Genomic DNA, 24,808 nt, shown 5'->3' on the forward strand with positions numbered 1-24,808 from the left:
CAGTTACTGATACGACAAGTATCATCGTTAATTCTACCGAACGTTTCTCCCCCTCCAGTGCCACTTCTCACGTCACAATAAGATTCGCGCTATACGTATACGTATTTATAACGTTCTACGCCGTGCTCGACGAAGCATCTCTGTTGAGTCTGTTACATTGTGATATCGCAAGATGGATTGGTCATGGTTTTCGACGCCTTTTGGGCTATTACTGACCACTCTGATCGTCATCGTGGTCTCGAAAGTTATCGCCACGATGAATCGTATGTATTTCTACTGGAAAGGTAAGGGTATACCTTACATGCCAAATTCGTTATCGTCTGCCATAATGGGCTGGAAAATGTTGGCTGGTCGCTTTCATTTCACCGAATGGTGCGATTATTTATACTATTATTTCCCGAACGCTAAATACTTTGGAATGGTGGATTTCGCTACGCCTGCCATACTTCTGCGCGACCCTGAATTGATTAAAGACACCATGGTGAAGGACTTTGAGCACTTTCAAGATCATCGCGCGTTCGTTGATGAAAATCTGGAACCGTTGTTCGGCAAGGCCGTGTTCTTTATGCACGGAGATCGTTGGAAAGAAATGCGAAATGTACTGAGCCCTTCTTTCACCGCCAGCAAGATGAAACTTATGTTCGACTTGATATCGGATTGCGCCCATGATTTCGCCAATTATTTTGTCGAGCACCCGGAGCTCTGTTCCGAGGTCGAATTAAAAGGGACATTCAGACGTTATACCAACGACGTGATCGCCACAGCGGCCTTTGGCCTGAGTGTGAATTCTATGAAAGAGCAGGACAACGAGTTCTACACAAGAGGGATCGAGGCTACCAGATTCTCGAGTGGATTTCTCATGATGCTCAAGTTCATATTTTTACGCTCGTTTCCGAGGTTCTCCAAAATGATTGGCCTGACGCTCTTCACAAACGAGACATCCACGTTTTTCAGGAGGCTCGTGGCGGATACCATTAAAATGCGGGAAGAGAAAGGTATTGTCAGACCGGATATGATTCATTTGCTAATGCAGGCTCGGGAGAAGGAAGGTGCGCAGGTGACGTTAGACGACATCGTTTCGCAAGCCTTCATCTTTTTCTTCGCTGGCTTTGACACGTCCTCGACGCTGATGTGCTTCGTTGCACACGAATTGGCGGTACATCAGGATATACAAGATCGTTTACGCGAGGAGATAAAGCAATATCTCGCCGAAGGAAACGGCAAGATTTCTTACGACTCGCTGTCGCAGATGTCTTACATGGACATGGTAGTTTCCGAGGCTCTCAGGAAATATTCTCCAGTAGTTATTCTCGATAGAGTTTGCACCAAGAAATATGAACTGCCTCCTGCACAACCAGGTTGTAAGAGTCTAACTATTGAACCTGGTACCATAATAATGTATCCTGGTTATTCTTTACAACGCGATCCAACTTACTTCCCGGATCCGGAAAAGTTCGATCCCGAAAGATTCAGCGATGAGAACAAAGACAAGATTGTACCGTACTCTTATCTACCATTCGGTTTGGGGCCTAGAAAATGTATTGGCAATCGATTCGCCCTTATGGAGACAAAGATTCTGCTAGCTCATCTTTTACAAAAGTTTACTCTAAAGACTACGCCTAAGACGGTTGAACCAATCGTATTTAATAAAAAGGAATTTGCGTTGCAACCTGTCGGCGGATTCTGGATTCGTTTAGAAAAGAGAGAAACGTAAAATTTTGTATTACATTCCGAAACATGTTATTTATTATAAGTATATGTTTGGAAAAATATCGCTTTATTCTTAGCTTTCAAAATATTTGATGTATACATCACTTTTGAAAATAATTGTGATAAGATTTATTTGCAATATGTATTTACGTTATCGTATAAGATAAATGACTTTGAAAATGAAGAATTCAAGATGAATAATCAAAGTTCTTGTTAATAACAGATCATGTTAATAACAAAAAAAGATTAAATATCAAATTAATTCATGTAAACATCTTGACTTACGTAAATTCTCAAGTCCATTCGAGCGCTAATCATCTTGAATGGCTTATATAATTTTATATTTATCAAGCAGCTTAGTAGAAACGGTATCATTAGATAAAGTTTATTGTTAATGCTTTATATAAAAAAATGTCTTTTAGCGCGCAAACATGTTTTGCATTTTTTTATTTTCAAGATAAATTTCTTTTTTTTTATCAAATCAGATTATATTCTTTGGAAATTGTCGTAAAATTACGTGTGTTTTATATATATATATATATATATATATGTATACAATATTACACTTTTAAATAAATATAATAACATTGATAATAGTTGATGCAATTCGCTATGATATTGTATATCACATATGTGCATTTATAACATTTTTATTACTTTAATTAATCAAAATATTAATAATTTCTTTAAATGCATTCAAATACTTGCATAAATATATCGACTGTACAGACGTTTAATACGGCGTTAAAACAATTATGCCATCATATTGAATCTGTATCACTCAGTACAACTGTGTCATTTGTTCAGAACGAGAGCTTAATAGACATTTAGCGGTACGATTGCCTAATCGACAAAATTCTCAGTATTTTATAAGGAAAATAACAGCGACAATAAATTTGAATAACATAAATTGGAAAAAATTGCATACATATATTTCATATCTCTGTATCTCTGCATTATCGTAATATCATTATACTCAGAAATACATAGATTCTCTCCCAATATCGGCATCTTTCTATAACATCAGCATATGTAAAAAAAAAGTTTCAGAAAATCGTTCTTAATTCATGTAAAAGATACGTCTCGGTCATGAAAGAATGTTTTATCGATAAAATATATTTAGTACAACTTTATACACAATACCTTTTAATAAAATAAAATTGTAAACAATTATCAATTGAACAGAAAACTATTTGTCATGTACTAATCGAAACAATCTTCTTGATGAATGAAACTAAGATGATGTCATTCTTCCCCTTTGACCGTGAATTATACTTAATTTAATCTTGATGCGGATTTTAAGACGGCGTGTGTTTGCGTGTGTGCGTTTGATAAACTTCGAGCGTAGACGATTGTTTATTAGCGATTCATCGAGATTTCAATCAAATATCATGCGTTTAATAAAACTTTGTAAAGTATTTAAACAATAGCAATTGTATTTAACGATATTAAATTGATAAATTTTATTCTACAAAGCAATATGTATTATTCGGTCGCTTTGCAACTTTTTTTCTTTATTTATTCTTCTCTGTAAACTCTGTGACAATACAAATAAAATAGATCTATCAGCTAAGTATTGTTGATTTATAGATCGATACGATGTTTAAATTTTTTGAGATCCTATTTGTAAAAAAAGAACAATAGAAAGTAAAATTTTAAACATAAAGAAAATATTTTAAAGAGTTCTGATTTAAATACAATATAATATCGTTTGTAGTACCAACCTCACAGTCAAAGCCAGATGAGCAGATAGGTATCATCGTGCACAGAGGCGGACTTTTGTCGCCGACAGTTCGAGGCACATTCCTCGACTTCTCGGCCGGTGCTACGGACTGCTTATACTCGTCTGCCGGTATGAAGGCGTATGATCGACCGACGACTTACCACGAGCCGAAGTCCAATACCTACGACCTAGTCAGATCCGTCTAGAGCAATGAAACGGTCGCAAGTATTCAGCCACCAATAATCCTAACAAGCGGACATACGAGACGACGGTCAGGAGTTACGAGGCAAAGTGCCACGAAGTTGCCAAGTAGCACTAGGAAATGACCGGTACCAAGTACCAACATCATCACGAGTCGACGGCAACCAAGTAGCCGAATCTGCAGACTAATTCTTATGTCCAAGTATCTGGAAGCTAAGAAATATCCGAATGGACTCAAGTACTCCGCGAAGATAAGCAGTGATGCGGCTGCTGTGGCCGTTAAAGCGCTCTGTATCTGTGTACATGGACAATATTACCCCACCGCGGAAAAATATATCGTACACGGCGAAGAAAATGATTATCAGCCGCAGAGCGTGTCGTCGCATCCCTCTTTTATACCCTTACATATCATCGTACATGGCACAATCGCCATACTACATGGGACCTCGATAGATTCCGAATCGGTGAGAAAGATGACGAAACAATCCTTAGACATTTTTACATGATCTTTACATGAATTAAATTGTGCAATCAATTCGCGATTTTCTTACGTGATGCCATAACTTTGTCAAGGCTACTCAAGCGAAATTACAGAATATCTATCCGTAATTCATAACGCCGGTCGATATATTTTTAATCAACCGTGTTAATTGAGACAATCATGTTAATACGTGATTTATTATGACTATATTTTCGAGAATATTTGATAACAAGTTTTTGCTCTTTATTTAGATGATATAATTTCTTTTTATATTATTATGTTACGTTACTTGTTTCATTTACATATCAGATGACTTGCACCATTCAACAAATCTTTGTCTTTATCAATGTGTGATAAAAATTGTTAAATGCTTTAATCTCTTCCCTATTTAATAAGAGGCAGAGTGAGGGTGGAAGAGAGAAAAAAGCATGTATGTATGTGTTTAAGTAGCAAAACAAATTGATTAATGATAACAAACAATTTATAAAAAAATCTTTAATGACTAATACGGATAAAGATCAACATTTCATTAAATTGATAATTCTTTGTTCAATTAATATGCTGTGTAAATTTATTTTTGCAGTAATCAAACAATACTTCTTGTTTTTCGTAGCGAGTTGTTTTTTTACTTTTACTAATTAGATTTAATTGCTTTTATTAATTAAATTTAATTGCAAGCGGCTGTAACAGTTAAAAAATGATCCGTTATTTCAAGAATTATTTTGGGATTCTGAGATTCTGTAACATATCGGGCAGACATCTCAATTTATCGCATATTACAGGTTTCAAGATTATTATTATACTTTTCAAAAAAATATAAAGCTGTAGAGAGTAAAACTATAAATCACGATCAAGAAACATATTACACATTATTTTTTGTCTATGACAAAATATAACCATAATCATAAAATCGCTATAGGTACTCGAGGAAACCAAGCTTTAAACTCTATACTATCACCTCATAATGGTAATCTCGAAACGATTAACGATGAACGCATTAATTTAATGAGCCATGAAACAATATATTGCAATATTTTATACGAATTGTGCAAATAGAGATTTCGATTAAAAGATAAATCTACATTCGAAGAGATAAGTATTATCGAATGTTCTCTTTGGCAGAAATTAAAAGGAGAGAGAGAGAAAGAGAGACCTTTTGTAGACTTTCACATTTTTATATCTTTCTCTCAACTGATTTTTGGAAAATAAAACATAAATTTTCTTGTTATTTTTTTAAAACTCTTCATCAGCTATTTCTATGTAACATTTCAATCAGATGCAAAACTCATACGCAGATGCAAGAGATGCATACCGAATCAAATAGCGATTATGTAATCGGTAGAAACTATCTTCGTGCTGAAAACATTGACAATTTATCTTGGAGCAATTTTTTTAGCAAATTAGATTATTAATGACTGACTTCTGAGATAAGTCCAAAAATATAAAATGTTGTTAAACGTACTACATGCGCACTTACTGATACGACACGTATCGTTAATACTACTGAGCGTTTCTCCCACTCCAATGTCACTTCTGTCACAATAAGATTCGCGCTATACGTATACGTATTTATAACGTTCTACGCCGTGTCCGACGAAGCATCTCTGTTGAGTCTATTATACTGTGATATCGCAAAATGGATTGGTCGTGGTTTTCGACGTCTTTTGGGCTGTTACTGACCACTCTGATCGTCATCGTGGTCTCGAAAGTTATCGCCACGGTGAAGCGTATATGTTTCTATTGGAAAGGTAAAGGCATACCTTACATACCAAATTCGTTATCGTCTGCCATGATAGGCTGGAAAATGTTGGCTGGTCGCTTGCATTTCACCGAATGGTGCGATTATTTGTATTATTATTTCCCGAACGCTAAGTACATTGGAATGGTGGATGTCGCTACGCCTGCCATATTTCTGCGCGATCCTGAATTGATTAAAGATACCATGGTGAAGGACTTCGAGCACTTTCAAGATCATCGCGCGTTCGTTGATGAGAATCTGGAACCGCTGTTCGGCAAGGCCGTGTTCTTCATGCACGGAGATCGCTGGAAAGAAATGCGGAACGTACTAAGCCCTTCCTTCACCGCCAGCAAGATGAAGCTTATGTTCGACTTGATATCGGAGTGCGCTCATGAATTCACCAACTATTTTGTCGAACATCCGGAGCTCTGTTCTGATGTCGAACTAAAGGAAACTTTCAGGCGTTACACCAACGATGTGATCGCCACAGCGGCCTTTGGCCTGAGCGTGAATTCTATGAAAGAGCAGGACAACGAGTTCTACTCAAGAGGAATAGAGGCTACCAAGTTCTCGAGTGGATTTCTCATGATGCTCAAGTTCATACTTCTACGCTCGTTTCCAAAGTTTTCGAAAATGATCGGTCTGACGCTCTTCTCAAACGAGACATCCACGTTTTTCAGGAAGATCGTGGCGGATACCATTAAAATGCGGGAGGAAAAAGGTATTGTCAGACCAGATATGATTCAATTGCTAATGCAGGCTCGGGAGAAGGAAGATGCGCAGGTGACGTTAGATGGCATCGTTTCGCAAGCCTTCGTCTTCTTCTTTGCCGGCTTCGAGACGTCCGCGACGCTGATGTGCTTCGTTGCACACGAATTGGCAGTTCATCAGGATATTCAAAATCGTCTACGCGAGGAGGTAAAGCAACATCTCGCCGAAGGAAACGGCAAGATATCTTACGACTCGCTGTCGAAGATGTCTTACATGGACATGGTAGTTTCCGAGACTCTCAGAAAATACGCTCCAACCGTTCTTCTCGATAGAGTTTGCACCAAGAAATATGAACTGCCTCCTGCACAACCAGGCTGTAAGAGTCTAACTATTGAACCTGGTACCATACTGCTATACCCTGCTTATTCTATACAACGTGATCCAAATTACTTCCCGGATCCGGAAAAATTCGATCCTGAAAGATTCAGCGATGAGAACAAAGACAAGATTGTACCGTACTCTTATCTATCATTCGGTTTGGGGCCTAGAAAGTGTATTGGCAATCGATTTGCCCTCATGGAGACAAAGATTCTATTAGCTCATTTTTTACAAAAGTTTACTCTAAAGACTACGCCGAAGACCGCCGAACCAATCATATTTAACAAAAAGAATTTTATGTTGCAACCTGTTGACGGATTCTGGATTCGTTTGGAGAAGAGAGAAACGTAAAATTTTGTATTACATATCGTAACATGTTATTTTATTATAGTTATATGTTCGGAAAAATATCGCTTTATTTTTAAAATATTTGATGTATACATCACTTTTGAAAATAATTGTTATAAGATTTATTTGCAATATGTTATGTCATCGTATAAGATAAAGTATAATCAAAGTTAATAACAGATCTTGTTAATAACAAAAAAAAGATTAAATACCAAATTAATTCATGTAAACACTGACTCTTGACTTATATATATTTTCGAGTCCACTGGCGCTAATCATATTGAATGACTTTTATAACTGTATCTATTCTATTTATCAAGCAGCTTAGTAGAAATGGCATTGTTAAATAGAGTTTATTGTTAATGCTTTATATAAAAGAATGTCTTTTTTAACGCGCAAATGTGTTTTGCATTTCTTTGTTTTAAAGATAAGTTTCTTTTTTTTAAATCAGATTTATTCTTTGTAATTTGTCGTAAAATTACGTGTGTTTTGTATAATATCATAATTTTAAATAAATATAACATTGATAATAGTTGATGCAATTCGTTATTGCATAACACATATGTGCATTTGTAACACTTTTAATACTTTAATTACTCAAAGTATTAATAATTTAAAAAATTTTTGCATTTAAATACTTGCGTAAATATATCGATTGTATATATGTTTAATACGGGCGTCAAAACAATTATGGCATCATATTGAATCTGTATCAATATAGCTGTCATTCGTTCACAGCGAGAGTCTAATATAGTCATTCAGCGGCATGCTCGCCCAACCGACAAAATTCTTAATATTTTATGAGAAAAATAACAGTGACAATAAATTTGAATAACATAAATTGAAAAAAAATGCATGCATATATTTCATATCTCTGAATCTCTAGATTATCATTATATTCAAAAATATGTAGATTCTTCCCTAACATCAGCATCTTTCTATAACATCAACGTATTTAAAAAAAAAATATTTTCAGAAAATTGTTCTTACTTCATGTAAAAGATACATCTCAGTCAGGAAAGAATGTTTTATCGATAAAATATATTTAATACGAGATTTTATACACAATGCCTTTTAATAAAATAAAATTGTAAACAATTATGAATTGAATAGAAAACTATTTGCCATATACTAGTCGAAACAATCTTTTTGATGAATGAAACTAAGATGACGTCATTCTCCCCCTTTGACCGTGAATTATACTTAATTTAATCTTGATGCGGATTTTAAGACGGCATGCGTTTGCGTGTGTGCGTTTGATAAACTTTGGGCGTAGATGATTGTTTATTAGCGATTCATCGAGATTTTAATCAAATATCATGCGTTTAATAAAACTTTGTAAAGTATTTAAACAATAGCAGTTGTATTTAATAATGTTAAATTGATAAATTTTATTCTACAAAACAAGATGTATTATTCGGTCGCTTTGCAACTTTTTTTCTTTATTTATTCTTCTCTGTAAACTCTGTGTACATGAACAATATTATCCCCCCACGAAGGGATATACCGTACACGGCAAAGAAAATGATTATCAGCCGCAAAGCGTATCATCGCATCCCTCTTTTTACCCCTACATATCAGCGTTCATGGCACAACCGCCATACTACGGGAGCTCGATAGATCCCGAATCGGTGGGGAAGATGACGAAACAATCCTTAGACATTTTTACATGATCGAATTAAATTGTGCAACCAATTCGCAATTTTCTTACGTGATGCCATAACTTTGTCAAGTCTACTCAAGCGGAATTACAGAATATCTGTCCGTAATTCATAACACCGATCGATATATTTTTAATCAACCATGTTAATTGAGACAATCATGTTAATATGTGATTTATTAGGACCATGACTATATTTTCGAGAATATTTGATAACTAGTTTTTGCTTTTTATTTAGATGATGTCACTTTTTATATTATTATGTTACGTTACTTGTTTTATTTATGTATCAGATGACTTGCACTATTTAACAAATCTTTATCTTTATCAATGTATCTCAATCTTTATCAATGTGATAAAAATTCTTAAATGCTTTAATCTCTACGCCATTTAATAAGAGGCAGAGTGAGAGTGGAAGAGAGAAAAGTGTGTATGTATGTGTTTAAGTAGCAAAACAAATTGATTAATGATGATTAATGATGATTAATGATAACAAACAATTTACAGAGAAATCTTACAATGGGTGACTAATACAGAAAGATCAACATTTCATTAAATTGATAATTCTTTATTCAGTTAATATGCTGTGTAAGTTTATTTTTGCAGTAATCAAACAATACTTCTTGTTTCTTGTAGCGAGTTTACTTACTTAGATTTAAGCTCAAGCGGCTGTAACAGCTAAAAAATGATCCGTTATTTGAAGGATTATTTTGAGATTCTGAGATTCTGTGACATATCGGGCAGACATTATCATAATTTGTGGCACATTACAGGTTTCAAGATTACTATATATTTTTTTATATTATATTTTTCAAAGAAAATATGAAGCTGTAGAGAGTAAAACTACAGATCACGAGCAAGAAACATATTACACATAATTTTTTGTCTATGTCAAAATATAATCATAGTCATAAAACCGCTATAGATACTCGAGAAAGTCAAGCTTTAAACTCTGTACTATCATCTTACAATAGTAATCTCGAAACGATTAACGATGAAATACATTAATTTAATGAGCCATAACAAATAATATATTGCAATATTTTATACGAATTGTGCCAACAGAGATTTCGATTAAAAGATAAACTTACATTTGAAGAGATATTATTGAATGTTTTCTTTGGCAGAAATTAAAAGGTGCGAGAGAGAGAGAGAGAGAGAGAGAGAGAAAGAGAGAGAGAGAGAGAGAAAGAGAGAGAGAAATCTTTTGTAGACTTTTAAATTTATATCTTTCTCTCAACTGATTTTTAGAAGATAAAACATAAATTTTCTTGTTATTTTGAAAACTCTTCATTAGCTATTTCTATGTAACATTTCAATCAGATGCAAAACTCATACACAGATGCAAGAGACGCATAGCGATCAAGTAGCGATTATGTAATCGATAGGAACTATCTTAATACTGAAATCATCGTCAACCTTGGAGCAAACTTTTTTATTAAATTAGATTATTAATAATTGATTTCTGAAATGAATCCAAAAATAATTGTTGTTAACCGTACTACATGCGCAGTTACTGATATGACACGTATCATCGTTAATACTACCGAGCGTTTCTCCCACTCTAGTGCCACTTCTGTCACAATAAGATTCGCTGTACGTATACGCACTTATAACGTTCTGTGCCGTGCCCGACGAAGCATCTCTGTTGAGTCTATTACACTGTGATATCGCAAGATGGATTGGTCGTGGTTTTCGACGCCTTTTGGGCTATTACTGACCACTCTGATCGTCATCGTGGCCTCAAAAGTTATCGCCATGGTGTATCGTATGCATTTCTACTGGACAGGTAAGGGCATACCTTACATGTCAAATTCGTTATCGTCCATCATCATGAGCTGGAAAATGTTGACTGGTCGCTTGCATTTCACCGAATGGTGCGATTATTTATACAATTACCTCCCGAATGCCAAGTACTTTGGAACAACGGATTTTCTTACGCCTGTCATACTTCTGCGCGACCCTGAGTTGATCAAAGACACCATGGTGAAGGACTTCGAGCACTTTCAAGATCATCGCGCGTTCGTTGATGAGAATCTGGAACCGCTGCTTGGCAAAACCATATTCTTCATGCACGGAGATCGCTGGAAAGAAATGCGGAATGTACTGAGCCCTTCCTTTACCGCCAGCAAGATGAAACATATGTTCGACTTGATATCGGAATGCGCCCATGATTTCGCTAACTATTTCGTCGAGCACCCGGAGCTCTGTTCCGAGGTCGAATTGAAAGGGACTTTCAGGCGTTACACCAACGACGTGATCGCCACAGCGGCCTTTGGTCTGAAGGTGAATTCTATGAAAGAGCAGGACAACGAGTTCTACATGAGAGGAATCGAGGCTGCCAACTTCTCGAATGGATTTCTCATGATTCTCAAGTTCATACTTCTACGTTCGTTTCCGAGGTTCTCGAAAATGATCGGCCTGACATTCTTCTCAAAGGAGACGTCCACATTTTTTAGGAAGATCGTGGCGGATACCATTAAAATGCGAGAGGAAAAAGGTATTGTCAGACCGGATATGATTCAATTGCTAATGCAGGCTCGGGAGAAGGAAGGTACGAATGTGCAGATGACATTGGACGGCATCGTTTCGCAAGCCTTCATCTTTTTCTTGGCTGGCTTTGACACGTCCTCGACGCTGATGTGCTTCGTTGCGCACGAATTGGCGGTACATCAGGATATACAAGATCGTCTACGCGAGGAGATAAAGCAACATCTCGCCGAAGGAAACGGCAAGATATCTTACGACTCGCTGTCGAAGATGTCTTACATGGACATGGTAGTTTCCGAGGCTCTCAGAAAATACTCTCCAGCCGTTTTTCTCGATAGAGTTTGCACCAAGAAATATGAACTGCCTCCTGCACAACCAGGCTGTAAGAGTCTAACTATTGAACCTGGTACCATACTGTTATACCCTGGTTACTCTCTACAACGTGATCCAAATTATTTCCCGGATCCGGAAAAGTTCGATCCTGAAAGATTCAGCGATGAGAACAAAGACAAGATTGTACCGTACTCTTATCTGCCATTCGGTTTGGGGCCTAGAATGTGTATTGGCAATCGATTCGCCCTCATGGAGACAAAAATTTTGCTAGCTCATCTTTTACAAAAGTTTACTCTAAAGACTACGCCGAAGACCGTCGAACCAATCATATTTAATAAAAACGAATTTACGTTGCAACCTGTCGGCGGATTCTGGATTCGTTTGGAGAAGAGAAATACGTAAAATTTTGTATTACATATTATCGTAACATATTATTTTATTATAGTTATATGTTCGGAAAAATTTCGCTTTATTCTTAGCTTTCAAAATATTTGATGTATACATCACTTTTGAAAATAATTGTGATAAGATTTATTTATAATATGTTATGTCATCGTATAAGATAAAGTATAATCAAAGTACTTGTTAATAACGGAAAGAAAAATTAAATACCAAATTAATTTATGGTAAACATTTTGACTTGTATAAATTCTCGAGTCCGCTAACGCTAATCATTTTGAATGACTTTTATAACTGTATCTATTCTATTTATCAAGCAGCTTAGTAGAAACGACATCATTAGATAGAGTTTATATAATGCTTTATATAAAAGAAATCTTTTTTAGCGCGCAAACATGTTTTATATTTTTTTATTTTAAAGATAAATATCTTTTTTGTATCAGATCAGGTTATATTATTTGAAATTTCGTAAAATTGCGTGTGTTTTAAATAATATTACGTATTTAAGTAAATATAACAACATGATAACAGTTGATGCAATTCGCTATTGCATATTACATATGTGCATTTATAACATTTTTATTGTTTTAGTTAATCAAAGTATTAATAATTTTTTTAAATGCATTCAAATACTTGCATAAATATATCAATTGTACAAATGTTTAATACGGACATCAAAACAATTATGGCATCATATTGAATCTATATCAGTATAGCTATCATTCATTCATAGCGAGAGCCTAATAGCCATTTAGCAGCACGACTGCCCAACCGACAAAATTCTTAGTATTTTGTAAGGAACAACAACGATAATAAAATTGAATAACATAAATTGGAAAAAAATGCACGCATATATTTCACATTTCCTAAATGTGAAAGTACTTCTGCATTATCATAATATCATTGTACTCAGAAATATGTAGATTCTCCGCTAATATCGGCATCTTTCTATAACTTATTTAAAAAAAAAATATTTTCAGAAAATTGTTCTTATTTTATGTAAAAGATACATCTCGGTCAGGAAAGAATGTTTTATTGATAAAATATATTTAGTACGAGACTTTATACACAATGCCTTTAAATAAAATAAAATTGTAAACAATTATCAATTGAATAGAAAACTATTTGCCATATATTAGAAACAATCTTTCTGATGAATAGAACTAAGATGACGTTATTCTCCCCCTTTGACCGTGAATTAGGGCCGCAGCACACACTTTTGCATAAGTCATAACGAATAATGCATAGGAAAATCAACTATTCAGAGTCTTTCATTTTCATTATGGGTAAGAAAACGGAGAACTACGATTGCTTCATTTTTTTATGCTTTATGCATTATACATTATGCAGAAGTGTGTGCTTCCGACCTTATCCATTTAAATCTTGATGCGTGAGGATTTTACAACGACGTATGTGTGCGTGTGTGTGTTTGATAAACTTCGAGCGTAGACGATTGTTATATTAGCGATTCATCGAGATTTCAATCATATATTATGGGTTTAATAAAACTCTGTAAAGTATTTAATGACATTAAATTGATAAATTTTATTCTACAAAGCAAGATGTATTATTCGGTCGCTTTGCAACTTTTTTTTTTATTTATTCTTCTCTGTAAATTCTGTGACAATACAAATAAAATAGATCTATTAGCTAAGTATTGTTGATTTATAGATCAATGTGTGCGACGTTTGAATCCTTTGAGATTCTATTTGCAAAAAAAGAATAATAGAAAATATTTTAAACACAGAATTTTTATGAATAAATTTATAAATTAAATAAAAAAATAAATATATATTATGATATATATTATACCTGTGCACATTATCTCATGAAATATATAAATGACTAGGAAAATAATTTAATTTCTTGGCCAGAATTATAAAAAAATAGAACAAAAACAAAGACAAGATATGCAAGTTTCATAAATTATGCTGCTTATGAGTTGCAAAAAAAGGCAATCTAATATCACATTTGTCGAGACCGTTATCAAAGTAGCAAATAGAAATGAAGTAGTAGCTATAATACATGCTACGTAACGAGATAATTGCTAGGTTAATCATCAGATAATCATTAACCGAGCCAGCGATAAATCGTCGATATCATAACGAATGTGTAAACATATGTATGTGCGCACGATATGATTCTGCAACCAGGTACTTTCTTCCTCATCCTAATTCAACAATAATTCAACTCCCTAATCGTTTTCCGAACTGGAATCGCGTCCGATGATAGCTGCCAGTTCCTGCACCTGATCTCGATTCGCATGCATGAATGCTTTCGCGGTCCAGATCATGTTTGCCAATATCTCGTCGCTCTTCTCGTCCATGGCGACCTCCGTCGATAGCTGCGGATTGAATCTATAATATGGCACACCAATCATGGAACACCAGGTGCGAGCACGATCGACCACACGACCGTCGCTGGCTGTTGCCTGATCGACTAGCAGCGTACCTAGCGCCGAGATACCAAACGCGAGCTTGGCGGTGCCCCACAGGCTGTCCGGTCGAAATACATCGATCTCGTTCAGGTTGAATGTGGTCGGTATTATTCCCGTACCGAGAGAGACTACCAGCGAGAGCGGTATCGCTTCTTTCTCGCGACCGGTAGCCTTTAGCGCCAGATTGTATTCATGGATTTCCGTCATGGCGTCTAGAGTGGGATTATTGGCGATCAGTCCACCGTCTAGAAAACGGCCAAATGCTCGAAAGTACGATGGCGCCGCTCCGGTTGCCCTTGCTGCTTTCCAGAGCAATTGCTCTCGCGGCAGCAATGTCGGTTTGAACATCGGGTTCTCTGGTAGCTTGAGGAGACTACTGGGCGATTCGTAGTTGCGAAATAAATGCAGATCTACGGGTTTTCGATCGGCGAGCACACCTGTGATCATTATTTTCGGTCTTTCGATGTCGGCCATGACGGTATTAGCGCCAAGACATTCCTTCAACACTTTTTCTAAACCCTCGCTGTTATACGGCCGTGAGCCCACGAAAGCATCCTCTTTGATACGAAAATAGAGCGCTTGGCATTCTCGCAGGGACTTACCAGCGGCGAGACCAAGCGCCAAAATGCCACCGGTGGACGTGCCGACGATCCAGTCGAAACAATGCACCACAGGTTTACGCAACACCGATTCGATTTCCAGCAGAGTCTGTATGAGCACCAGTCCTCGAATACCGCCGCCATCGAGACAAAGCAATCTACCGCCCTTGATCCGTTTACGATTCCCGTGTTCGGCCATCTTTTCCATACCAGAGACGTGAAGCATCTGATCGAGGATCGTGCGCGGCACGTAGTATGGCGGTTCCGACGGCGCGATACCGGTGTAATTCTCGCCGTGTTTGCAACCGAGGTGACAGCCCGTCATCTCTGGCGGACATCTCTGCGCGCCCACTGCGTTTAACATATAGATTATTTTATTGCTTTCCGTGGTGTCGACATTCGCTTTGTGCCTAGGCGTTTCTGCCTTCCAATTGCGCGCGTCGATGTCGGCGCCGAAGCCGATGAGTGCCTGCACAATGGCTGGAGTCTCCGCCTGAACTGCGAGGTGCAACGGAGTGTTGCCGTCGTTATCAACGATGTTGACGGATGCCATATGACTCAATAGAGCGACCACGCAGGGCAGTCGTTTGCGCATCACCATCACGTGCAACGCGGTACGTCCGTCGAAGTTGAGCGCGTCGATATCGCAGTTTGTTTCGATCAATGCCGTGATCACCTCGCGGCTACGTGACCAGTGCAATGGCGTACCGCCGAACTTCATGTCCTCCGCGTGGAGTACGTTCGGTTTATTGTGCAGGAAATCACCGACATAGCCGGGACTAGAGGGTTGACCCTCGGAAGCGGGTATATTCACGTCGGCACCAATCAGCAGGAGTGCTTTCACGCATTCGGGCTTGTCGTTCTGGCATGCGACGTGGATGGGCGTGTGACCGTTGCTATTACGACTGTTCAGACTATTTGGAAGACCCGAGCCCAAAGCAAGGATGATCTCCTTGGTAGATGTAGCTGCATAATGATAGACGGTGTTCGCATTGTGATCCAGATGCTCCAGCGAGCTCTTCGCCGCTATCAACATCTCAACAGTACGCAAATTGTTGGTCTGCACGGCTACTTGTAACGGCGAGATGCCGGTCTCCAAGTCGCCACTGTTGAGCTGACTGTTGACGATTGCATGCATGAATGCATCATGAAGGGCGAAATAGGCCGCTAGATGCGCCAGAGTCCATGTTGGATGTTCCATCAAAGTGTCACATAGTTTTTGAATCTTTCCAACATTGCACATCTTGGAGAAACGAAAGATAAAACCAATTATTGGCAATTATCTTAGATACTTTTTAAATTATATATAACAAACGAGGAATATGCGAGAATATAATTCATTTCTTTAAAATCTACTTAATCATTACTTTAAGTATAACATATAAAGAAATATTATGTATACCTCGCGTGCTATCTGCACAAGTACAGGAACTTTGTCTTTATATATTAAAAATCGCGCCTCAGCTTCTTCACGAGTTTCTGATCGAAACAGACTGAAATTGAAACATTTTTTTAAAAATCAAGAAAGTATCTAAGTTATGAAGAATCAATCAAATCAATAGAAAAATAACATAAAGTTAAAATAATCCTTAAACAATCAATAATATTGTATACAATTATATACAATGGATGCCTTCTTTAAATAATTCAATATAATTTTCAATCAAATTATGTAATTGTTTGTTTTTTTTTAATTAATTGAATTTTTTGAAGATGTTTTAGTTCTTCTTTATATTTATCAATTAAAAATGTCTAAATATCATTCTTGTTTTGTTTATTATAATCTTTTATTTCTACCAATGTCTATTAATTTTAATCTCGATTTAATTTAGTTTTTATCTTTTTTTAATTCTTAAAATTAAAAAAAGATAAAAGTAAGTTAAATTGCTAAAAATGGACATTACTGCTTGTAAATTTCTATGCATTTCTATACTGAAGAATTTTTTCTTCGGTTTTACTAGACATATTTTTTTCTGAGATTTATGGTATATCCCCGCCTTTAAATTTTCTATTGAACTAAAACAATATTACACAACCAAAAGACGAATCAATATTACGCAACCAATATACTTCAAAGAATAACCAAAAAAATATATAGATGAAAATGTTCAAACAGGAAATACATAATTCAGAAATTTCTTAAATAAATTCAAGAAACATTTAGCCTTCATTACTATGTGCTTAAGAGGGTGGCTGTGAACAGCCACTCAAAGGAATGATAATTACTATTTAAAAAATTGTAAATAATTCACGAAAAAAAATTTATAATTTACAATTATTAAATTTATATTTATACAATTACAATAAAAATGTTCTTTTTCGTCTTGAAATAAATATCGATAAGACGTACCTATATGCCTCATGCAGGGTCTCCGCGCACGGCCTGTGCAGAACAATCTCGTATTTCTCTTGATTCTTACCACCCGATCCGTAAAGGACGATGCCGTCCTCGCGAGAGTGTATGTGCCGATTGCTGTACTGGTCCGGTCGGACCTCCTGGACCACGTTCGGCGGCGCGTCCGAGAAGACGATGTTCCGCAGAACATTGTTCGCGATCGTGCCGAGCCAAGCCATAGTGATGCACCTGGCGTTGACGACGAGATGCGACCGAAAGAACGCGAAGCGCCTCTACTGTGAGATATTGCACAACCTCCGATTATTCATCGTCTCGTAAAAAGGTAACATGACGCCCGTCCTTCATCGTGAACTTCGCCTCGTTTGTAACGTTTGTGTTATGTGACACCGTCACACGCAATCGGGATCAGCTGATAATATGACAAGTGATCGCCGACATCGACATTGCCTCAGAATCAGCAAATAATTCCCTGGCAGCACAAAAGCGAATCAGGATTACCAGCTGTATTCCGCACGCGAAATCTCGCGAATAAAATGTGGTAACGCTGGACAACAATGAAAATCGAAGTGAAACATCGATCCTTATCGATCCCTGTCGATTAGTCGATCGCTTTAAATTCAAAAAAGTTGCCTTGGTAACAGGAAAGTAAACAAAAGTTACACAAGTGTTTCGCGTGTTTTTTCAGTTCCTCGGAAAAAAAAGCTTCGTTAGGTTAAAATGATTGATTAATGGGAGCGAAAAGGAACGATCGCTGCATATGAATCTAGCAACGAAACGCTACTTGTGTTTTTCGATATCTTCTGAAATAATCGTTAAATATCTGTAATGCGAGATATAATGACAATTGTGTTGTTCGACTATGATAAGTTATATTTTTTGCTTTATCTTTAATGATTAGGTAAACCTTCTCCTTGTTGATGTTAACTTTAAAAGTCTCTTAGCGTTACTTGATTCACGGAAGCGCGATTTGAGGCAATGCCTTTATTCTTCAACAAATTTTCCCCTAAGAAGACGCCGACTAGGAAGGCGGCAGTTTTTCTGGCGAATAAGAATTTGAGTCCAAAACGAATAGAGAAGGAACTCGGCCCGGAGGTGGGCCCTATACGTCTTCGTCTTGGAGATCAAGAAGCTATTTTTGAGGCTGGTCTGTGGATTCCAGGTAAATAATATTACATTTCGTTCATGTAAAGATTTTTATGCATCTGTGTATTCCATATACATAAAAAGATGATTTTGTTCTAGAATCTGGCAAAGCAGGAGGTACTTTTAAAGAAAATGAGAAGTTAAAAAAGGAAGTGAGACGATTGGAGGAAGAAAATAATCTGTTGAGATTAAAGTTTGATGTTTTATTGGATATGGTAATTTTTTTTCATTACACTTCTTTTTTTCGATTGCAAAAAGTTACAAAATCATTATTTGAAACAAAAAGTATATATACCTTTGGAATTTTACAAATTTGGAATCTTAAATTTTTAAGATTATAAGTCATATCACTCATTGTGTTTATAAATATAATAGAAACATAATAGCATATAATGGCATTGGCAGTGATATATCATAAATTATTGGTTTATAGTTAACCCAAACAACCGCCGAAGTTCATTTGCAAAAAGAAGAATTGGAAAGACTAAAAACTAATTTTTCTCATAACAAAAAGATTATCGTTTAAAAACAGATAAATAGTAACTATGGAACAACATTAATTCGAATATTCAAAACCTTTTTTTAATTTTACATTTGTAAAAGTTACTTCAAAAAGGCAAAAGTCAATCTTAATTTTTTAAGAGATAAAAGCAAGTGTTTGATACTGTTTTAATTAAATCTTTTATAACCTTAACTATTAGAAACTGTACACTATTTACAATATCATATTGGAAAATATTCATTCGTCAGTCCATTACATTGTTTGGACATTTTTTTCTTGTATGACCTGTAAAAAGATAGTGTTAAATATAAAGAAAAAATATGTATAATTTGGATATAATAGACATAAATAATAAAATTGTTGCTGTTTTTAAAAATATTAGTGAGAGACAGAGATATAATTTTAAACAATTTTTTACACATTACCTTCTATTCCACAATTTCCGCACTTTCTGTTGCCACCAGTAAGTCTAGGCCTTTTGGGGGCATTATTCTTTTGGGAGATTCTATTATTTGTTCTATTCCTTTGTTTTCTCACAGTGGAATTATTCCAGTCCATGGTCTCATAGCTATCAGCATCAGCCTCATCTGCCCACTTGAAGAAGTTACAAGTGGAGTTCATACCTTTGGGACATCCGTAAAACTGTCGTCCTTTGTTAGGGCCATCCTTGTGAACCGTTAATCTGAAGAAACACGTGAAAATATTTTTTGATATTAGCTGTCAACCAACGATAATAATAAAAAATTCAATTTATTAAAACTCATTAATTATCGACGTAAATTCAATCCGTCTGAAAAAATTTGCCATTTTGTTCGAATGGAGTTTACTCACTTTCGAGCAGGTTGATTACAGTGGCACATAATATCATTCATAGATGGGTTTCCCCAATCATCGTTAGAGGTAACAGTACGAGAGAAGTGACCAGCACCACTATTGTTTCTGTCCATGTTGGATCCCCAACTTGAATGATCGTCATCTTGAGATACTGGGTTATCGGATGCCCATACAAAAAAATTGCAACCGCTACCTTGCGGTTTAGCGCATTTATAAAATAAACGTCCTGAAATCACAAGTATTATCGATTTCATCACAAATATTTTCGCGCAAAAAATCACAAATTTGCGACTGTCACTTACCTTTATTTGGTCCTTCCTTTCTAACTGTTAACTGAATTGCCATCTCATGACAATGACACATAATCTCAGCATTATCGTCACCCCACAAATTTGTTTTATTATTCGTATTGTGTGAATTTCGAGACGTAGATTGACCTGATCTGTTTTCTGTATTCCTGAAATCATTCGAATTAATCCAAGAAGTAGAATTTCCTCTATTATTCGATATTGCTGTACTTCTGTCAGCAATATTCGGCCTATTCGATCTGTTCGGCTGAGAAATATTAGAATTTTGACTTTGCGTGAATCTTGCGGAAGAGCCAGATGTTCCAATCAAACCAATATTGTTACTTTGAACAGGTCTTGTAGAACCACTGGAAATTGGGTGTTGCTGAGTACTCCGCGACTGGGATGTACTTGAGGTAAAAGTTGAACTCAATGTATCCCTCGTATTATTGTGAGCCATATAATTTGTCCTTCCACTTTGTTTAATACAATCTTCTTTAATATTTAACATTTCATTGAATGTAGTATCACAGCCGATACAAGTTGTGTAAGAGGTACCATATAGAGGTATAATATTCCTAACCAACTTGAATTTTAATTTGCGCATATTTTCTGTACACTGGAAATATTAATCGTACACAAATTTAATTAATTTATTCGTACATGTTTGTGTAAAACGTGAATGTTACATTTACCTGATTGCATGTTTCGTTCAAAACCTCCACATCTTCTATAGCTTCCGGGAACCAGATCACGTTAGTACATGTCGGATATCCCATACAAGTGATGTACTTTCCTCTGCCTTGTCGTCTTTCTTTTAAAACCATATTAGAACTGCATTTCGGACACTTGAATATAATGATGTCTTCCTGAGCGAATTGTGCTTGTTCTGTTTGAAGAGGTCTCTCGTCAAGATAGTGTGCCAAAGAATCATCTATCAGATTAGCACGTTCCATTACCACTTTGAATACTTCACGATAGGTATTGATCTGATTTTGTAATACCACATTTGGATCTTTCTGACGCTGACATATCCTATAAAAATAAAGCCACACAGTAAAAATAGATTTACAAATAAAATTTTGTATACGATACAAGAAATTATGTAAACATGTATTGTTAATTAATTTACAATTGTAAATCTTTTTCCAAATCCGCGCGCAAATGTGGTTTGGACATTTGGAATCCCATGTTGTCGTAACCCATGACCAGGCCAATTCCCAATTTTCCCGGCATGAAATGTTGACTGTCTGCTGTTAAGCCTACATATTGTCTAGATTTGATGGTATCGATATGCTCAGCGTGAGTGGCGTCCGTACCGATGCCGTGTTTGTCCATCAATGCAATCAACTCGGCTTCGGTTAGTAAACTCGGCGGTGAAGTTTTTTCTTCCATCATATCGATGCTGGTCGGTCGGAAAGTTTGCCTCTCAATATAAGAGTGAATCTCTTTGTTGTTCCATTTTTCATAAATATACACGTCAAGATAATTCTTCGCTATGATTTCGAGACCGTTAGCCGTGAATCTTTCTCCTGCTATATTGATATCCACCGTTGTTTCTCTGCCTTCTGCGTTTTTCGATAGACAAGCCAGAAAATGTCGAACCACAAATTCATAGACTTTCGCTTCGTTTCCTGTTAATAAACCGATTTAAATTAATCAATTAAATTAATCGATTTAAATTAACAATCGAGTAATGAGTAAGAAGATGCCTGAGAACAGACCTTGCAAACTGTCGGTGTATTTTGTGGGGTGAATGGGAGGATGCGCTTGATCGCTTTTCTTCCCCTGTCTAGGAGTTATTCCAGATGCCAATAAATTTTGCGCAAAACCACCCCAAGTTTGATTATTTACTTGTTGCTCTACTAAAGATGCCAGATTTAATTCCTTCGGGAATATATTCGTTTCTGTGCGCGGATAACTGATGAGACCTTGGGTATACAATTTCTCCGCTATTCTCATCGTCTCCTTTGCGTTCATGCGCAACTTACGAGAGCCTTGTTTCTCCAATTCCTAAATTGATGATTCTTAAGATAGAATGCTAAACCTCTCAACTTGACTCTTGATTCGGTTACTCACAATGGTATCCAGAGGTAGAGGTCTCCATTTACTTTTCGGTTTGCACGTTACTTTCTCTACTGTAGCTTCCGGCTGTTCCAGGCAGATATCCAGAAAGATCTGGCAAGGCATTTTCTCGAACAGTCTTACTCTGGCCCATCTGAATTCTACGGCTATCCCATTGCGATCGTCGATTACTCTTAACTTCCAGTATGGCTCGGATTTGAATCGATCGATAGCTAGAAATCTCTCAACTACAAATCCAAGTGTTGGAAACTGACAGCTTCCATAACTGATAAGCAGATCCCCGAGAGTATTGGGAAATATTTTCTGCAATCTTAAGGTTTGAAACCTCGTAAACGCAGCACCTATCGATATGTTTTATGAATAATAATTATATGGAAGTTATAGCATAGTAGTCATAATTCTAATTAATAACACAATTTCTGACAGAACTAATACCGATTCTTAAATCTAATTCGCTCCTTACGTCTACAGCATCGCTCATTGCTTTATCTGGTTCTCCCAAATTTTGAAGAGCTCTTTCAATAGACTGTTTCGTAATCTCTGAAAATTTTGCTCTGGAACATTACAGATCTCGTCAAACAAATAAAAAAACATAGGATCTAGATTGCATTCAGGAAACGATTGTTCTGAGCGAGCGTTCAGTAATCGTTATCTGTGATAAAAGTGGACATTTACATCTATGTTGAATCTAAAAGAAATGTCAACAATATCGAGCGCTCACGCAATGATTGCACAATCATGTTTCTTGAACATAGCTATTTAATTACCTGTATATACGGATATTCGATTTAACTGCTTTGCAGACTTCGATAATCTCAAAGCCTATGTTCTCCCCTTCTCTATCACAATCTGTCCAAATAATCAATGCTTGACAAGATCGTATTTCCCGTTCTAAGGTTTTTTTAATCTTGATATAACTTTCTTCTAAGCACTGTTTAGATACTGGAGCATCGAATAAGCTTAATGGATGACAGCCATGCCACTTGCGATAAGCTCCTACAAATTCGTAGCCTAATAAGTGGCCGGATACAGATGTCATGACCATTTTGCAGTTTTGATTCCATAGTTGTATATCAAATTCAAAAATCTTGTTATATACAGATAAACCTTCTCTCTGTAAAAAAATTGAGAAGTGTTAGTATTTCCTTTTATTGATATAGATTAATTTTGATTTAATTTATATTATTATACCATTCATAACTTTTAGTTTTAAGAATTAAAAAAAGGTTAAGAGTAAATTAAAGTAAAATTAAAGTTAAATTACTCTATATTGAACTATATTACTATAGAACTATATCTGTATAGAATTAGATATAAGAATTTCTACAGCTTCTTCACAAATAAGAAATTGAATAAATACAAATGAAAAGCACTTAACAATAGTCGCAAGATTATTATAGAGAGAATGTTCTATAATGCAGGTGTTTACCTTTCTGCTGGTGCCGCGCGACAAATAGCCAGCAATGTTTTTAGCCGCGTCGTGCTTCTCCGCAACATTAAGTACTTTCATATCGCTCTTTGAACAATATTGTTTTGGCAAATAAAAAACAATTGCGAATTTCTTATTGGAGAAATTGTTGGCTATGCCTCTGAACGTCTTGAACGTCGGGCAAGATATCATATAATTTAATGCGATATTATGCCATTTGAAAAAGGCCATAATACAAGGGTGGCCGTTGATTTGGCATTGCTGGCGAATTTTTTTTTTTTTTAACTATTCTCCAGATAGGGGGATATTTGAGTATTTTCTTAACCTGACGATACAAAGCCATTCATTCTGCTTTCTTTCGTTATTATATTATTTATATCAATTGTTTATATCAATTGTTGGCGATTTTTTTCTGCCGGTTATAAGGTGAAGGTTATAAACTTGCTCTCCACAATTCACGATGGTTCTAATTGTGTACTCGTAACATCGGGATATAAAACTACTTTACGGTTTGTCGTCGATGATAAGACCGAATTCCGCTCCAAAATTCTGTTTATCAAGAATACATGTGCGCGATTTGGTTATGTGTACAAGTCTGTTCTTTTTAGAGTGCAGTTAACTTGATGCTACAAATGTTTGAAGCATTTTTTGATTAGTCAATTGATAAAATTCTTTGTTCTGGGGGTCGATCATGTAACTTTTTCCCTAGGGCGGAAACGTGAAAAGTGAAAAGTTTCACGTGAACTTACGATCATGTACGATTTTGCGGGATCTTGTAACTCTCTCAAACTCTCTCTGAAAATGTGAAATTTTTCAGATGAACTTTTTCGCCATGTACCTTGGTGGCGGAAAGGCGGAAATCTAGGGAATTAATAAATATGCTTCGGAATTAGAGAAGCGTTAGGGCTGCGTTAGAATTAACGTAATACATATACAATTGGTTATTAAAAGATGTATATAATAC

The 24,808-nt window shown here is 36.2% G+C and overlaps 3 protein-coding genes and 4 pseudogenes across 4 annotated transcripts; 5 read left to right on the forward strand and 2 right to left on the reverse strand.

Moving 5' to 3' along the window:
- The first annotated feature begins 99 nt into the window (after positions 1–99).
- LOC105428229 (cytochrome P450 9e2 pseudogene) lies at positions 100–3,283 on the forward strand (annotated as a pseudogene).
- Positions 3,284–3,402: 119 nt separating this feature from the next.
- Positions 3,403–4,727, forward strand: LOC105428259 (uncharacterized; annotated as a pseudogene).
- A 135-nt stretch (positions 4,728–4,862) lies between these two features.
- LOC105428231 (cytochrome P450 9e2 pseudogene) lies at positions 4,863–9,530 on the forward strand (annotated as a pseudogene).
- A 153-nt stretch (positions 9,531–9,683) lies between these two features.
- On the forward strand, positions 9,684–13,826 carry LOC105428230 (cytochrome P450 9e2 pseudogene; annotated as a pseudogene).
- Positions 13,482–18,017, reverse strand: iPLA2-VIA (calcium-independent phospholipase A2 VIA). 2 transcript variants are annotated; one of them, XM_011640408.3, is made up of 3 exons: positions 17,559–18,017; positions 16,611–16,701; positions 13,482–16,451 (listed from the first exon to the last, which is right to left on the reverse strand). In XM_011640408.3, the coding sequence occupies exons 1-3, from the start codon at positions 17,780–17,782 to the stop codon at positions 14,367–14,369; spliced, it is 2,400 nt and encodes a 799-aa protein (XP_011638710.2). In that variant the 5' UTR covers positions 17,783–18,017; the 3' UTR covers positions 13,482–14,366. The 2 variants fall into 2 exon arrangements, with proteins under 2 accessions (XP_011638710.2, XP_088928076.1); XM_089071950.1 differs by lacking the exon at positions 16,611–16,701 and having other exon boundaries at positions 17,559–17,696.
- Positions 18,018–18,288: 271 nt separating this feature from the next.
- Cby (beta catenin antagonist chibby) lies at positions 18,289–19,587 on the forward strand. Its single transcript, XM_011640412.2, has 3 exons — positions 18,289–18,723; positions 18,807–18,922; positions 19,141–19,587. The coding sequence occupies exons 1-3, from the start codon at positions 18,540–18,542 to the stop codon at positions 19,231–19,233; spliced, it is 393 nt and encodes a 130-aa protein (XP_011638714.1). The 5' UTR covers positions 18,289–18,539; the 3' UTR covers positions 19,234–19,587.
- Positions 18,890–24,725, reverse strand: Top3alpha (topoisomerase 3-alpha). The gene is made up of 11 exons (XM_011640409.3): positions 23,845–24,725; positions 23,183–23,529; positions 22,851–22,969; positions 22,410–22,756; positions 22,055–22,343; positions 21,463–21,964; positions 21,026–21,365; positions 20,346–20,949; positions 20,041–20,269; positions 19,635–19,891; positions 18,890–19,494 (listed from the first exon to the last, which is right to left on the reverse strand). The coding sequence occupies exons 1-11, from the start codon at positions 24,073–24,075 to the stop codon at positions 19,454–19,456; spliced, it is 3,306 nt and encodes a 1,101-aa protein (XP_011638711.3). The 5' UTR covers positions 24,076–24,725; the 3' UTR covers positions 18,890–19,453.
- Between the last annotated feature and the right edge of the window lie 83 nt (positions 24,726–24,808).

Source organism: Pogonomyrmex barbatus, unplaced genomic scaffold, assembly GCF_055798465.1.
Source record: "Pogonomyrmex barbatus isolate J1 unplaced genomic scaffold, ASM5579846v1 scaffold12, whole genome shotgun sequence".
In the NCBI taxonomy this organism is placed as follows: domain Eukaryota; kingdom Metazoa; phylum Arthropoda; class Insecta; order Hymenoptera; family Formicidae; genus Pogonomyrmex; species Pogonomyrmex barbatus.